This window comes from Brachionichthys hirsutus, chromosome 17, assembly GCF_040956055.1.
Source record: "Brachionichthys hirsutus isolate HB-005 chromosome 17, CSIRO-AGI_Bhir_v1, whole genome shotgun sequence".
NCBI lineage: Eukaryota > Metazoa > Chordata > Actinopteri > Lophiiformes > Brachionichthyidae > Brachionichthys > Brachionichthys hirsutus.
In genome coordinates, this window is record NC_090913.1 from 7,376,096 (window position 1) to 7,393,073 (window position 16,978).

The window sequence follows — 16,978 nt, forward strand, 5'->3', positions numbered from 1 at the left end:
TGGATTATTAATATTATTATTAAAATTACGTTTGATTATTAGTATTGTATAACATTTTTGTTACTTTTAACTTCTCTTAAATTATTTTCGGTCGATGACATTCATCAACTTGCATTTTAGGGGGCTGCACTGCACTGTGTTTGTTTCCCAAAAGATGAACGTAGAAGACACATTTTAGAAAGCACTGTGAATGGCTGACATGGTGCAGGCTTTTTGAGAGCATCTGTCCAGTCATAATTGTTGTTGCTTACAGTGATGTGGTCCCGACAGCAGCAATAGGAAGTTACAGTAGACGGATGATCTAATGGGTAGCACAGGAGACTCATTGCTTGCTCATGAATGCCAGATGCCCATGCCAAGGATGGTCAGATGGGAGATACAGGACGTCACAGCGGCAGATGCAAGCTGGAGATTGGATCAAATATCCATCCTAAAGAGATTTGCTGTGTATGTTTGGGAATTGACTGGAGAGAGGCTCGTAGATGGATTCTGCTCGCCGGAGTGTATGCGGCCCAAAGAGTCTGATTACCGAATCCCATGTGACAGGATGACAAGGTTAAGTCAGTTCGGGAAAGTTTAACAGTATGCAGCATGTTTATGGAGAGTCAGATCACCAAATAAAACGCCTGCAAATCAAGAAAGAAAAAAAAAACCAGAAACTCAAGTTGTGTTTGATGAATCGGACATCTAAAGAAAACGACTGGCAGCACATTGTTTTTCTGTAGCTCTAAAGACTAACTTTCTAAAGCCCATAATGGAACACGTTTCTCTGATGGGGGTTTGAAGAGGTACGCTAAGTGACAGTCCTGTAAATATTAGCAGAGAGAACTTATAGTGTGCCTTTCTACGGATGTGCACGCGTGTGGTTGCTGATCGTTTCCACCTGTGGATATTTTCCGTCTCACTTTCCCGAGTGTTTTTGTTATGCGCGTGATGAAGAGCATTTCTACTACTCACAGACTTAAAGCAAAGAAACGAAGCGTCTCTCATTAATATGTTGACAGCTCAACATGACTATGATACATCGATAGAGAGCCTCTATACACGAGGATATACTGTAGTCGGACACAAAGGGACTTCGTTAACAGTCACCAGCTCCATGGTTCCATAGCCGGGGCTTCAACTGGCTTGCCCTCCCTCTCGGAATGTAACAATTGTTTTAGTGTTTCTTAACCTATCTGTTAAAATATTACGAGGTGTATTCATTGTATAGCTTAAATGGAAGATGTGTTTTTCACAGAAACTAACTCTATAAAGTAATAAACACAACAGTTCCTGTTTCTGCCCCCCTCGAGGAGCCTGATCGTTAACACCCTCACTTTGTTGCAGGTGCAGTAGACCGATCAAGCTTTGGATTTCCACACACCACAGCAGAAACGTGAAGGTGCAGAGAGAGTTGGTTTTTTTGTGACTTTTTTGTGACTCTCCTCTCCTTTTTTGTGACTCTTTTTTAAGAGTATAGTAGATTAAGTCTAGCTGTTCTAACCTCATGATATCTTCACATCCAGCGCAATCCACATTTTACTTGTGTGAATGTGACTACGGTATGTTGCATCACTTTGTACACAAGTGATGCTGAATTTCACAACTCTGTCAAAAATGTTTTGGCCAATTTGAAATGTTAAACTTGCTCAGTGACTGGAATAAGATACGATTCAATACGCCTTGGTTTCCATGTGTTCTACATTTATATATTAAATAAAAAACCTAAATAAAAACTGGTGGAGATAGTTACTGTCAATTTAGGACATGTATAGTACCTTTAGCCACGTATCACAATATTACATCGCTGTTATTATCGGCTTTATTTGTCTTGTTTAATAATCTTTTACAGGGTTTTTGTAATGACTTGATTGAATACATTATTTTTATTAACCTATTGCTGGCAGTGATCCGCTAGAAAATGTGAATTATGCACCTGCCTATTTCATTTCTTGAAAAAAAAAAAAGTAACCACTATTTAGCAGTTACCCGATCCCTGACCATTATCTGTGTAAACTGTACAAGCAGAAGTTCAAATATGACAGGCCCAGCGAGACTAACTGAAGTGGGCAGACCTTTTCAATAAATGAAACGTCCTTAAATCTACCAGCACAGAAAAACTTTAGGTTTAGTTGCTCTTTGATGGGAAATATCTTATTTGTAGAATTGTGATGTATTTTTTTGGAATACACAGTAAAATACTGTCCGTGGGTCAGTGCACAAGGCAAAGTACCAGTGACACGAGCTAAAACTCCAATAGGGGAAAAGTTAAATGGCTACACTGTTTGATGTCCAAATTATTTCTAGGAAGTGCAATGTAGAAACACCACAGCGATATAGGTTTAGCACTAAAATGCCACTAAAATAAAATACAGAGCTGCACGGTTTACCACGTTAATCGTATCCATGCCCGTAAAAGCATCCTCACAGAACTACTGTATTTTCAGTCGAATCTCGATAAACCTGTTCACACTGCTGAACTGGACACCTGGAGCCAGCCCACGTCTGTGTAGGCCCCGGTCACATGCCAGTACAAAGCGCCCATCAGTTTGGACCAGATGATCTGCACCTCTGCTGGGAAGAACTCTGCGAAATCTTCAGACAACACTTCCAGTATGACGCCGCTCAGGATCTGGGAAGAAGACAGATAAGGAAAAAATATGGATAAGCATGGGGGGGGGGGGGGCAAAAAGGAAGACGCTGTTGCGAGGAAACGAAGAATAAGAAAGGTTGTTCTGTTGATGCAATGTTTGCATTGTCATGTGACATTAAAAAATTTAATTAGTGTCATGTGAAAGCAGATGGTTAATCCCATATGTACCCTGATGAATATGGAATTAAGCATTGAAGTGATTGATCTATAGTGGGTCTGATCCATTTATGCGCAAAGTCACAAAGTAATAAATTGCTGATCAAATGCATTCTAAAGGCACTCGGAAGCCAGTAGAGGGATGTTTAAAGCGTGCTAACGCATTCCCCTCACAGCTGCATTTATGAACCGACTGCAGACGACACTCAAAAGGCTTGAGGGGAGGAAGCTCATGCTCCCAGTCTTCAATTAGATGAAGAGCGAATCATATTGGAGTTTCACACTGAAAATGCAGCGACGTGGTCTGAGCTCACTAGATCTTTGATATTCCTGTGAGTCTGTCTCTTTCTGTCCACACTGGTAATCAGCGCTGATGTACAGTGGCACCCTGAGAAGAAAATATTTTACGGTTGCATTCAATAACTTTGAAAATCTTTCCAACTGCTTCAAGGGTTCTTGTCACTGACTGCTATTTGGTATCTTTTTTTTATATATATTGTGTCATGTCTCCAGTTTGTGCTCATATGATGTTAACTATTTTGCTGTAGTAAATACATTTTGAACCTCTTTCTCAATACACACGACTCTTTGTGTTAGAATAACAAAAAATGGCACTTATTACTGGCCGTTATTGAGGTCGTCTTGTCTACAAGAAAATGGATTGATGGATAATACCTCTGTTCTAAAAAATCTGGTGAAGATCATTATCATTATTGAATGGAAAGGAGCTATTATTTAGGGGGCATGGTGAGAGTCGTGAATCATCCAATAAGGGGAATCACAGGGAATTCACAGAAACATGATCCCTCTGGAAAGGATGGCAGAATTTACGTATAAATATATTGACAAATTCTATGATGTAGGCCGACAATGAGCTTCCCCTCATTGAAAGATCAGCAGCGCAGGAAACACGTTAGCTACCATAGAGGGTTCAGAGGAATCTTGGAATTTCTTGATTGTTAAATATTTTCACTCAGTTTTCTTTCCAAGGTGCTTTGGATCAATATTTCACACTATTTCTCAAGAGTTTCCTGTTTTTCTAAGGTCCAGGTCAGAAAGGTTCCCGACTCTCCTGCTGTAAATCTTTCCCCAGACCTTCGCTCGGGCCTTTGATGCTGTCCAGCTGGCCTTGGATGTCAGCACTGCAGGAAGTCTGCTTCTCGAGGCTTGTCTGATCCGTCCTCAGAATCTCAGTGATGGTTTCCAGATGGGACGTCAGACCTTTCATCTCCTCTGACTTTTCCTGTTTGGTCTGAGCAGGGTATCCAGTTCACAATTCTCCTTCTCCATCTGCTCCTCCAGGAGCCAGGAGGTGCCACCTTTCTGTTGTTCAGCTTTCTCCAGGATAGCAGTCAGATTCCCTGCCTCAATGTCGACGGTGATTCTTCCCGCCAGCGCCGACGTCAGCGGCCCCTGCGTGCAGTTGTAGTTCATCTTTTTCTCGCTGCTCATGTTTGGATTGTTTCTTGTCCTCCTGATTTATGCCGTCTCTCCGTAGCTCTCAGAGTAACTTGTAGCTTCTGAGCCAAACATGTGTCCCTTTTAAAATGTCCCAAAGTTCTTTGAAGGACTTTCAAAGACGCTTTCTTTCTGAGACGTGCTTAAAACGAGACGTGCCTTTATAACAATTAAATTTAGTGCACATGTGGATAGCTGGATTTGAGACACGATGAAGACTTCTGAGATTTTTAATGTGCAATATAATACCCAGTGATGTTAGATTGAAGAACATTTGTTTGGATGAAAATGAGATACTTTGAATTCAAGGGGTTGCTGAAGCAAGACAATAGTTCCTCTGTGCTACTTCCTCAAGACTTATTGTGCTTAACAGTTGTCTCCAAGGATACAGCCTGAAACAATCATGCCAGAACCAGAAAACAACTCATCTCTGATATAAGGATGATACTGGGCAAGTATCAACTTTGTTGTGGATTGTTTGTTTAAGTTACCTTGAAGTACATTGGTTCCACCTTGTGTTTGATCGCATGGGCTTTTCCCACGAGAGCCAGCACAGACGACACCTTCTCTGGATCATGCAGGTTCTCCACCACAGTATTGATGGCATTCATCACCCTGCGAGCATGGTGCCGTAGTTGGCTGCTTCGCTCCATCTCCTCGGGATCCTCCATGTCCTGAAACTGGCTGAAGTACTGTTTGGCTGATGGGAAGTTGACAAAGAACCTGAAGAGCCAAAAGAATAAATAAATAAAAATTATTATATCATTTTGGATCATCTAAAAAACTGCTTTTCAGTTAGGATAGTAGCAAGATGAAAACAAAATTTACCGACCAAAACTTAGGCCTAGACTGAAATATTTCAATAAATATCAAGTGCACAAACTACCATAGTCCCCCCAAAAATTAAAATTCAAATTGATCTTTTGCTCTCTAGCAACACAAGTTTAAGTACACCGGTGAGCCAAACTTATAAAAGATATATTTTTTCACAACAAAAAATCTGCAAAAGTAACTGCAGTTACTTCGTTTTGTGTTCATCATGCTCAAAATGTAAATTGTAAATGTAGATGTTAATATGCATCATGTCGCCATTGCCTTTGTTATGTGGCGAGTAATTTTTCCAGGCATTAATGTACACCTGAGTGCTATTAATTGAAGTTTCAGTTGATTTATGTTAGAATTGTGTGTTAATTGGATGGAAATCCTCATTTAAACACCCAACTCTTGTCTTCTTCCATCATCAAGTACCCATGTTGCAGCAGCATAGGTAGGATGGGACCCAGCATTATATCTGTCCTTGCCTGCTCTAATAATCAACATGAAGAGTATTTTTGGTCCGGTCTGCTAAACTTGCCATTTGCTGTAGAGTTCCAAAAAGCCATTACAGAAGCAAGGCGTGTAATTTTCTGTTGGCTGTAAATACAGCCGGTGAGACAGTTTGAGGTTAAGGAGACGAGGGTTAAAGTAGTGCAATCTAAACATAAATCAATCCGTCACACTTACAACTCAAATAAATGTCTGCTCAGTCTCATATAATACAAAAGTCAGTAAACGAGAAAAACAAATTCAAAGTATAAATCATCTGCGCCAACTATTGATTATCCAACTATTCCAAGAAGGTCTGTGAGTGTGGAACATAATGGATCAAAATGGAATAGCCAACAGAGAATGAATTGTAGGTGACGGACATACATCCATTTCCACGTAAATGGGTGCCAAAAGAAAAGGCTTCTGTATTAGACAGAGTACGGAATGTGGAATTTTGACTTTAGGGCCAGGTCTCTTAAATAGATGTGATTCTGATGATCCTGTAATGCTACTATTAATATATTGTGCAGACGATTACTTAGCTCCAATCAGCAGCTCAGGGCCTGGTGCAAAGCTCTGCATTTAACTCGCTTTTGGCCCTGATTTGTTTTTTCCATTAAAAAATGGTACAGTGTTAGTTCCACTGTCCGCAGGTCATAAACCTGCTTCCCAGCTCTGACACTGTTGGTCGAGGCAACGGTTAGTCCGTTCTTTACTGTCCCTGCTCCTAACATGCCAATCCAAAGTGTTTCCTTTGGTTATGGATTGCTATGATTGCCCTTGGGAGGAGAAGAAGACTGGGTACGATGGTTTCAGCATCCAAGCATCGTGAGCCGTGACCCAATTATCATGGATTCAGCCTTTAAAAAAAAATTCCTAATAAGATTTATAGAACAGATCTGCAGCTGCACATTTAACCTGAAATGAACCCTTTGCGTTAGCCCGCACTCGAGAAACCAATCCAGAATGTAATTAACTGATAAACTAAAGGATAATTGAAGAGCTCTTCTGCTCAGAAACAGCATATCCTTTCATTTTCATCCGCGTGAGCTCCCTGCCACTGTCTTGCTTTCTCTCTTCAGCGAGCAGAGTACATTCAAAGTTGAGCTGAGCTTGTCCAGCTCTTTGAGTGCAAGCACATGTAAACTTTGTTTTCCAAACAGTTGATGGCATGGTGATTTCTTGTTGAAGGTGCTGTATGAAGAAAAACTTTTTCCTCAAACTTTCTAGGAGCTTAGAATTATGAGAAATGTGTCTGGATTTAAGTTCTCACATATAACAACACAAAGTATGATTGTTGAGTAAAAAAAAAAACAATGAACTGAAAGATGGATTTATTTACATGCACACACGCAAACACACACAGGCACTCAGACTTCTGTTCTGACCCACTTTGAATCTTGTCAGGGCTCCAGCTGACTTGAATTGCTTTACAGTTATTTCTCAGTTGGAATTTGGCCCTCGGCAGCCCTGCTATGCTGCATCCACATCGCCTAGATCCTGTGTCATGCTAGGCCTACAAAGGCGCTGCTTGCCTGTCAGCTCCACCAGCTGTCACAATACATGCACTCTGTTTTTCTTGGTGACGGGAATAATACTTTCGAGTAGCTCTTGTTCTGTTTCAACAAACATGAAAGTCAGTAGCGATGCCTTGATAAAACCCGAGTGCAGCTCTGATGGATTCTATGAGAGAGGAAAAAAAAGAGCTCTTTTTGTGCTTGTCTTCTTGTGTTAGAATAATAATTGTTTGATTCCCCTGTGGCCTAGGCATGATTTTAGACGTCATTATAATAATATGTGCAGCAGGCATTTCACCGAGCACAGAAACACTTTTTATCAAAAGGGTCCTATTATCCTTCAAAGTCGGCACACGAATTTAAGATTTTGCTGGTTTATCAACAAACCTCTTCCAATGCCATCTAAACTGGGACAGAAAAGGTTTTCCATGCTATGTCATAACAAGAATATTGTAACAATTGTTCATTAGCGACTCCCTCAAAGAAGAAATTTGCTTTGCAAAGCCATGAGAATAGAATAGAAAGCCTTTATTGTCATTGCATAGTGGCTACACAATGAGATTAGGATGAGGAGAACATCCATTGCATCTCTGCACCAGGGACACAAGAGGCCCAAACAAGTGGTTGGGATAGTATGCAGAAACATCTGCACCAAAATAGATTAGAATTCGCCAAATCTCTGGAGTTAGTTTAGATAAATGAGTCGGGTCAGAAGTTCCAGGCCAACAAGCATCATTTTCCCATCCAATCAGACACATTGGTTGTTGACAAGAGTTCACTTGTGATAAATGTGACAATCTCAGCTGAAAATAACATTAAGAAGATCGATAACTATCTGTGGAGGAACAGATGGAGCAGGTGTGGCTTAACTCACTGGCCTAACAGAGTGAGAGGCAATCCTGCTTTGTATGAAAGGAATTTCATTTCTACAGACTCAATAGGCTCAAATGGGGCCCTCAAAAGGGCTGCTAAGTCCCAAGAGGGGGGTGCAGGATCTGACCTCAGGCCTCAGCTGATGAACTCAAGGTGTGTTCTCCATTTTCCCACAATAGGAATCCGGAGAGAAGATCTGCTCCTGCAGCTTTCAACAACTTGAGAGTGTGTGGCTCTGCCAGACAGAAACCAAACTCTGCAGCAGAATAACAGAGAATGTCACCGCTGTAACAAGAGCCGACATCCAAATACACGCTTGTATTTGTACAAGCTACAGCTTGCTAGAAGTCCTGAAGGACTTTGTATCAAATTCTATTTAACTTCTCAATGCATTCAATATGTTCGGCTCATTTATCTACAGGGACTTTGACTAAAACCTCCTTGCAGTCAGACTGAGGGGTCCAGCAACTTCAGAAAACCAAACATCTGATGTATCCATCCATCCATCCATCCATGCATCCATCATCCATCCATCCATTCATCCAGCCATCACCCATGCATCCATTTTCTTGTAGACAAGACAACCTCAATTTTCTCATTTACAGCCACCTTGTACGCCTTGCGGCTCACAGCGTCAGCGCGTGGTGGGGCCACACATAGATAACCACTCACTCTCACACACACACACACACACACTCAATTCACCTAAATGGTATGTTTTTGGAGATGGGTGGAAACCGGAGAACCCGGAGAAAACCCAGACAGACACTGGGAGAACATACAAACTGCACAAAGAAAGGAATCAAACCCAGAACCTTCTTGCTGTGAGGCAACAGCGCCACCCACTACGCCACCATGCCACCCACATTGGAGGTAATGAGTGTGAAATCACAATTTTGAATAAATTTGATATGCAGACGTTTTCTGTAATATTTGAGATTTTTATACACAAGCACTGATAGTACAGTTGCACACAGAAGAAATTGAGGGAGACACATTTAAGGGGATGAATTGTGTGCAGGGATTGAGTTTAATCACAAAGCTCCCTTATTCACAGTTCTTCTGCAGCCTTGGGTGTTCTCAGTCTTTGGTGCAAATTGCATTTGCATGCATTGGTGAGATCAAATGGGACAAATATCACTGTGTATTCTCTCTCTCTCTATGTATTGAGGCACATGGACTGACATGAAAATGCAAACCCATGTCCACATGACTGATGCCGTGCATTGATCTCAGTGATGCAAGATTGTGACCCAGTGTCCGCCTCGGGTTATATTAGGTAACCGATGATCTGTTGACAATCGCAATCTTTGCACACCATACAGCGATAGAACAATGAAAATGTAATGTAAATATGTAATGTATTTGGTAATGAAGATGTTGCAGGTGTTGAAGAGTAGCAGTAGCATAAATCATAAATCACACAGTCCCAGAATTGTACATTTATATAGCAGTGATTCGACTCACATACATGTTATGAAGTGAGCCCTAGTGGTGATTGTAGAAGGATTTTGTTAAACATGGACAAATGCAGCAATAAATGGAATAAGTCAATTTCCAAACATACATGCATATTCTGTAATTGTCATTGCTGTGTGCGTGGGCTGTTCCCCTTTACAAGAAGTTTGAAATTGTTGATATATGTCAGCAACAAAACATTTTTTTAAATCAGGACTGATTGAAATCACAACCAACTGAGATTAAAGAAGGAAAATGAATATTAGTTTAACAGGCAGGAGGCTTGGAGAGAGACATTTCAGTGAAAAGCCTTGTTGCTGTCCTCCACAAGACGAAAGACACAAGTCATATAAACCCATGCAAATTATGCTTTCTGTCCCTTCTGCTCTCCTCAGGAATTCTCATCACCTCAAATTCACTCACTTCGTAATTTATATGATACGTGTGAAAAGAAGGAAGAAAAAAAACACCGTCAAGCCATGCCAAAATATCTCCTGGAATTTCCAGAGGACCTTCAATCATCAGAACCACACGGTGAAGACATTTTTAGGTTATTTATTGTTATGGCTATCTTTGATAATTTAAGCAGAAGGAAACAAGGGTTGAGCAACCAGCATGAATAATTAATCAAGAAGGCACTTACGGGATACACAAAGATGAAAATGTATGAGGCATGAGCTGTCTTCTAAATGTAAATGCAGGGACACAAATTCAACACATTCACAGCCTCAGAAATGTCGGTGCCTTGTCAGACTGTAGAGCGCATTGAGCTATGGAGTATTTATTCAGCATCTTAATGAGAGAGAAATGCGATGTTCCCTCCTTCACTACACTTGTTACGGCTCAGCGATTTGTGAGAGAAGTTGAGCGAGTTTCTGTGCAAGTGCGTGTGCGTGTGCGTGCATGCACTTCAGGGAAACTGCGCTTTATTCATTTTTGCCAGTTTTTTAATAAAACCGCATTGGCTCATTAAATGCCATACCATTTGCAAATCTAAAATCCACAGTCAGTCAAACTAACTCAGGAAAGGCCAATCCTAAATTGCAAAAGACACCACTTGAGTGCTCAGTAGTGGCATGTAGAAGGTTTAGTGAATTATTATTATTTTTTAAAGATAAAAACTGAAACAAAACAATGTTCAAAGCCAGTTCAGAGTGATGAACTCGATTTTTGGAGCTCGATCCAGAAGAACTGCACCATTGGTGAAAAGTTGATTTTCCTTTTTGCTATTAATGATGACAGCAGGATTCTAAAGTCATGTTATGAGGGTCAGCCATTAACGAGCTTAGCTTATTATTTAAAGTGCAATGAATGAATGGAGAAACTGCATGGGAAAGGTTTGCACTCTGTCTAATCACACATTGCTTTTGATTTTGCTCCGTTCTATTGAGCATTCGCTTGGTTATAGTGACACCTCTCTTCCTTTGCCTTCAGGTATTGATCATCATTTTTGTAAACATGCAAAATGTTATTGGAAAACAAATGAGTTTCGAGGCCAGAAGATATAATTAGAACAACTTTCCCGTGCCTCTCCTTTCCAGTTATTTATCCAGGATGGTGAATCGATATAGGAAGTGTAATATCCACTAACTAAAACATATAAAGAAACAAACAGAGACGGTTGAAGCATCATATAAACTGTACTCGTAGCATTGCATCATCAATATGGGGCGACAGTAGCTCGTAGTTAGAGTAGTTAGAGTGTGGGCTGGTGGCTGGACAGGGGCCAGTCTACCTCCAGGACACTGCCGAGGTACCCTTGAGCAAGACACCAACCCCCTCCAACTGCTCCGGGCATGGAGCGGCGCCTTCACCCTATGCCCTCTCCGCATGCCCCCTTTATACACACACACAACACACACACACACGCACATATATCTCCATGCCATGTACGGGTGTTGATCTGTTTAGAGGGGCCCCTTCATATTAGGGCTAAAATGTAATTTCATTAACAATAACAACAATAAAAGCTTTCTTTTAACATACACAGCCTGCGAGACTCTTAAGCTCTACTGCACTGTTGTTCAAAAGTTTGCACACAAGAAGACGAATCTAGGAATATTAGTAAAAAATAAATCTGATTTCACAGCTTGACAAAACTTACCTGATTAGCACAGACACTCCAACATCATCACAGTTCTTGTAGACGTGACCCCACGTGTCCTGGATGATCTCCCTCTCTGTGTCAGACAGAGGCTCCGCACGCTCAGGACGATCCTCGCACTCCATCTCTCCCCTCCGCACTCCCAGCAGCTGCGGAGGTGGAGGAGGAGAAGGCGGCGGCGGAGACTCCCTGCAAGACATCCTCCTGCGGCGCAGCAGGCCAGAGGCTCCCAGGAGGGCCCGTGGGAGGTAGGGAGTAAGGGAGGGGGGGAGGGAGACGGAGAGTGGAGACCCCACGGCGGGAGCTGGAGGAGTGTCAGGATGAGAAGAGGAGCAGAGAGGAGAAAAAAAGAGGAGGAGGAGGGGGGGGGGGGGGGAGTAGGGAGAAGGCAGGCAGCGTTCACAGTCGATAAGAGGGAAAATGAAGCTCCCAATCCCCCCTCTGCCACCCACCACGCTCTCTCACTACAAACTCTCCCTCACTTGTCCTCCCTCCAACTAAAAACTTCTTTCTCTCTCTTCTCTCTTCCCCCTCACTCTTTTCCACTTGCCCTCTTTCCACCTCTTTCTCCCTTTCGCCTCCGGTGAGGTAGACGCGTGCCAGAGATGCTGCTGTTCTCTGTCTCTGATCCTCCAGCTCTGGTGGAGGAGATGATTCGTTCAGAGTCTGTGGTGTGTGTGTGTGTGTGTGTGTGTGTGTTGTGAGGACCTGAGTGTGAGATTGGGAGAAAAACAGAGAGAGAGAGAGAGGGGTGGGGAGAGCTGGAGGTAAAGAGGGAGAGAGAGTGTCAAGGGTTTCTACACTCCTCCCTCCCAACACACAACTGTGCGACTTGTCTCCGTGCACGTGTGTGAGTTCACACAGACACACCCAGCGAGTTAGATATATGTGTGTCACATTTTCACCTAACAGTGAAATGCAAACATTTGAACACAATGCATGCATAAACCTTGACTTTTATTGTGGGCATGCATTATTTCTGCATGTGTCGTTTGTTTTAAGCGTTGCCTCAAAGAAGAAGATACTCTTTGTTGCATTGCTGACTAGTCACTGAGAACACAACTTTATAGTTATTCTGTCACATGACTATGTCCCCAATTACAATGCGTCACTTTTTACTACCAGTAACATTGCTGTAGTTCAGTAAATTATGATTCTGAAAATGATAGTGTGTTCTATAGAGTGAAGGGGAATAGAAATGCATGAACCCGGAGAAAGCCCACCCAGACACGGGCCGAACATGCAAACTCAGCACAGAAAGGAATTGAACCCACAACCTTCCTGCTGCAAAGCAAGAGCACTATCCCCTGCACCCACTGCACACTAAGATGGCCTCATTAATCTTAATTTTATAATACAAAAAATATAATTAATATTTTTTTGTATTTTAACACTATCCAAAAGGATGGAAATTACAATGTGGTTTGATAAGAAACTTGAATTTTAATATATTACGGAAGATCTTGCTGGTAAGTTGCAGGCGATGCTTGGCCAATCGTGCAGAAATGGAAGCAGCACCCTTCTGACATGTAAAAAAAAAAAACAATTTTCTCACAGCCCTGGTTACAGGAATTTCAAATGTCGACATGCTGTGAGCTGTAGATTTAATTTACCACTCTGCTCTAAATCTCTACACTGGTGATCTGATGATTTCTACATGGAAAACATTGGCTGGCCTCGCCCGTCTTAGAGATGTAATAACCGCCCGTACCGAGTCAATGTTGTTGGAAAATTGCCATCTTCTATCTCATCTCGACTCCACTTGCCCTCCTTTTTCATACTTAACACGCTCCAGTGATTGGTTTAATGCTCCAGGAGCCCTAAATCAGAATTGTGTGTTTTCAGTAGCATTCATTCTCTACCTGCCTGTGATGCATTTCCCTGTGCCTTTTTTGTTGTTGTTTTTTTACTATTAAAGCTGTCTATTGTTTTTTTTTATATGGATTATGCTTTTCTATGAAACTGCAAATATCTTTGACATAGAAAATAAATTATACTGTGCCAATATACTCCAAATAAACCAAAGATATATAAACAAATAAGAATGGAAAAAAGATTTCTGGGTTAATTGGCCCTGCCATGATAACTACTTCCTTCTTGTTCCAAAACACTGACAGCACAGACCTGCTGACACTAGTCAACACAGACAGATATACGTAAAAAATGATTTTATGTATACAATTGGCATACATGAAGCTGGTGAAATGATGGCGTTTTTTTTTTTAACAGACTGGATGGATATTGAAAGAAGTTGCATAAAATCCTTTTTAAACTTCATTTTTCACGATTCTTGTCTAAATGCAATTTTGTTTTAAATGTAGTATTCTCTATTCACAGATTACCCTTATATGTATTGCCAGAATACATTATTTAAATGAATATTAACAATATATAACATTGCAAAGAAGCATTGCAAGACAAGGAGTTTAAAAGTAGTTGACTTAAAGAACTGCAGCTGCAATTGCCAGAACACACAAGCTAATGTGTATATTTCTTTATTTGTGTTCTGTAGAATGAATATGGTTTGACACAATGAGAAGATCCCGCTCCTTCACAAAATCTGGGTGTTGCAGCAGGCAGTTTGCTTGATAAAAAGAAAACTGGTATAGGGTGGGGGGACAGATTAGAATGCAATTATTATCCGTGCACAGGCTGCTACATAATCACAATGTTTCATTATTTTTTCCCTCAAAATATTCCTTGTTTGAGTCTACAAAATGTATTCCGCTTAACCATTAAGTTTGAGACCGAGTTTAGCCGTCCTGGGGATTTGAAATTATACAGGCATCCAATCCTCTTTCACAACAGAATCAGTACCAGATATGGAGTCAAATTTCTGAAATTGTTACTTTCAATACCTACGTTATATACTGTATTTTCTGTATATATATATATTATAGGGTTTATGATTAGGAGTTCCATTGCATTTTGTAAAGGTGCATGCTTTCTACCTTGTGTGCATAAATGTATATAATATGTATGCGATGTGTAAATAAAATGATTCTGCTCAGAGATTCCTTAGTCCTGAAAGGAATGATGCATAACAGTAGAGTTCAGATTTTAACATGTTTACATTAGAGATTACACTGAGAGTGTTAGTTATCATTTTAAAAAGTACAGGTTTACAAATAAAACCAAGTGATGCTTTATTCTTTTGTAGAAAATATTTCAAGCAACATTATTTACTTTGGAAATATGTGACATTATTTTGCAAGAAAATACGAATTCAATGACATACAAAAGTGACTTATTAAGAAGAAGCATTTCCATCAATCAGATGTACAGAAAAAGAATGCGAGTCAACCTAGGAGGTCCAATGTTCGTCTCTTGTGGGACTGAAGACGACACATGTGGCATTCCTTATCTGCTCTATGAGAACAAATAAGGAATAAGAATGAGAAAAGAAAAAGCTGTTTGATAAACTGCAGAATAGGGACGGTGGAGGACGATGCTGATGACAGGTCTATTGTGCGACAGAGGCAACTGGAGAAGACAACAATTGAGAGATGGGGCTGTCTCAGCATTTTACAAAAGGCACCACACCAAAGGGTGTCACTCTGTCATTCACTCAGACATCTTGCATCTGTCACTCAGTCTGTGCCAATGCTCAGTAGGTGATATCAAATTTAGAAAGCACTATAGTCTGTGTGGCAATATGAAGTGATACTGTTAGAGTACCTAGAGGGGGAAAGATACCTGAACAGAAACTAAATATGTGATTAGCATTTGTACAGAACTGCTGTCCACAAACCTGAATTGGATTTTTGTTGCGCTTGAGATTTGCAAAGCTTTATCTTTACTGCTGCTGCCCTCTGCTGTCACTTTAAATAACATGAGGTAGAGCTGCACTCCATCTCTATCTTACCACTGGAATGTGGATACTGTCACATTCTCTCCCTCTCTCTCTCTCTCACACACACTCACACAAATTGATGCCACAGGAACACCAATGAGTGCAATACGTGTTCAGCACATTAAAAAAACATCATGATAAATGTATGCTTAATCAATTGTACGCATCAAATTAGAAAAGTCATGAAATATAAAGTTAAAAAAGTGAATATTATTTTTTGATTGATAAACATTGAATGGGGTAAATTGACCCTAAAGATAACAGGAGGGATAATGTTACATTAACACATGTTAATGTAGCATCGGACGAGTTTACATGGTCAATAGAGGGCGATATGGGCACACACAAAACCGTGTTACCATTCTGGAAAGCAAATCGGAACCAAAAAGAACGCAACTTAATGTAGTAAAACAACACCTGATACATCTCTATTCATTTATCTCCTTTCTACTTACATTTTGTCACCCTCTTTATTTTGTTTTTAAAACATCATCGTTCAAATCTGTTTACATTGAACATAAAAAACGTGCAAAAGAGATGAAAATGGAATCAATAGAGGGTGTAAAGGATGAGTTTTATTCGGAATGTAATGTGAATCTATTCATGAAATTCTGTAAGAAAATATACAGTTTGCTATTACCTACGTTTATATAGTTGTATAATGCCTATTCGTTCTTCTGGTGTGAATGTTTAGACTTCTAACAGACAGTTACCATAAGGCTTGTCTTGTCCTTATTTGTAAACACACCATTCAAAGATGCTTTGATTCATTCAGATTTTCTCTTCTAAACTGTTCTTTATGCTATAACAATATACATTACATGCTTTCAAATATGTAGTGTCATATATGATGTTCTATGCTGCCCAGTTTCAAAATCAATTAAATGAATATGAAAATTAAGAAATGACATTTCTCATTTTTTTTTTTTTTTTTTGACACTCCAGCAGCATCCACCGGTCTGCAGGTGTTGATATCCTCAAGACCAATCAAAGCGAGGCATCAGAATATAAGAACCAATCATATTACAATGATGTGTTATGGGCGTCACCCCAAAAAAAGAATCCGCTTTGCGGCGCGTCCTCCTCGCTGGCCGGTGAGGGTTTGGTTGAGAGTCTGCTGCTTGGCCGTGGGGGGAGTACCACTGATGAGAGAGAGGGAGAGAGCGGACATTGTTACTCTCATCTTTTCCCAGCTGTAAAACATCCGGGCAGAGTTTCTACCTCTAACTGTGCGCGGTAAGTTCAGAAGGAAGCGGCGGGGATGTGTGCGGCTAGCGAACCTTCGGCTAGCGGATTATTGTGCCTGGATGATGGAGGACCATCCAGCTTTGCTAGGTATTAGCCACCGCCGCAGAGCCAGCGTGCTGCTTGTATAATATTAACTTAGGAGAGACTTCTATGGCGTCTTGGCGAGTTTAATCTCTTGTAGCTACGATGTAAAACGACGAAACAGCGACGGGTCCGCTTGCTTGGATCCCCACCCAGACGTCTTTGAGCCTCCCTCACCCGGGATGGGATTCTGGCCGGAGGCTGCTCGGCTCATCCCTCAACTCCTCCGTACAATGAAAATAAGAGGTTTTTTGTTTTTGTTTTTTTTAGGATTCTGTCTTCACGAT

General features: G+C 40.9%; 1 protein-coding gene across 1 annotated transcript; it reads right to left on the reverse strand.

Moving 5' to 3' along the window:
• Window positions 1-2,449: 2,449 nt before the first annotated feature.
• On the reverse strand, window positions 2,450-11,709 carry cygb2 (cytoglobin 2). Its single transcript, XM_068751217.1, has 3 exons — window positions 11,510-11,709; window positions 4,741-4,972; window positions 2,450-2,614 (listed from the first exon to the last, which is right to left on the reverse strand). The coding sequence occupies exons 1-3, from the start codon at window positions 11,707-11,709 to the stop codon at window positions 2,450-2,452; spliced, it is 597 nt and encodes a 198-aa protein (XP_068607318.1).
• Window positions 11,710-16,978: the final 5,269 nt, after the last annotated feature.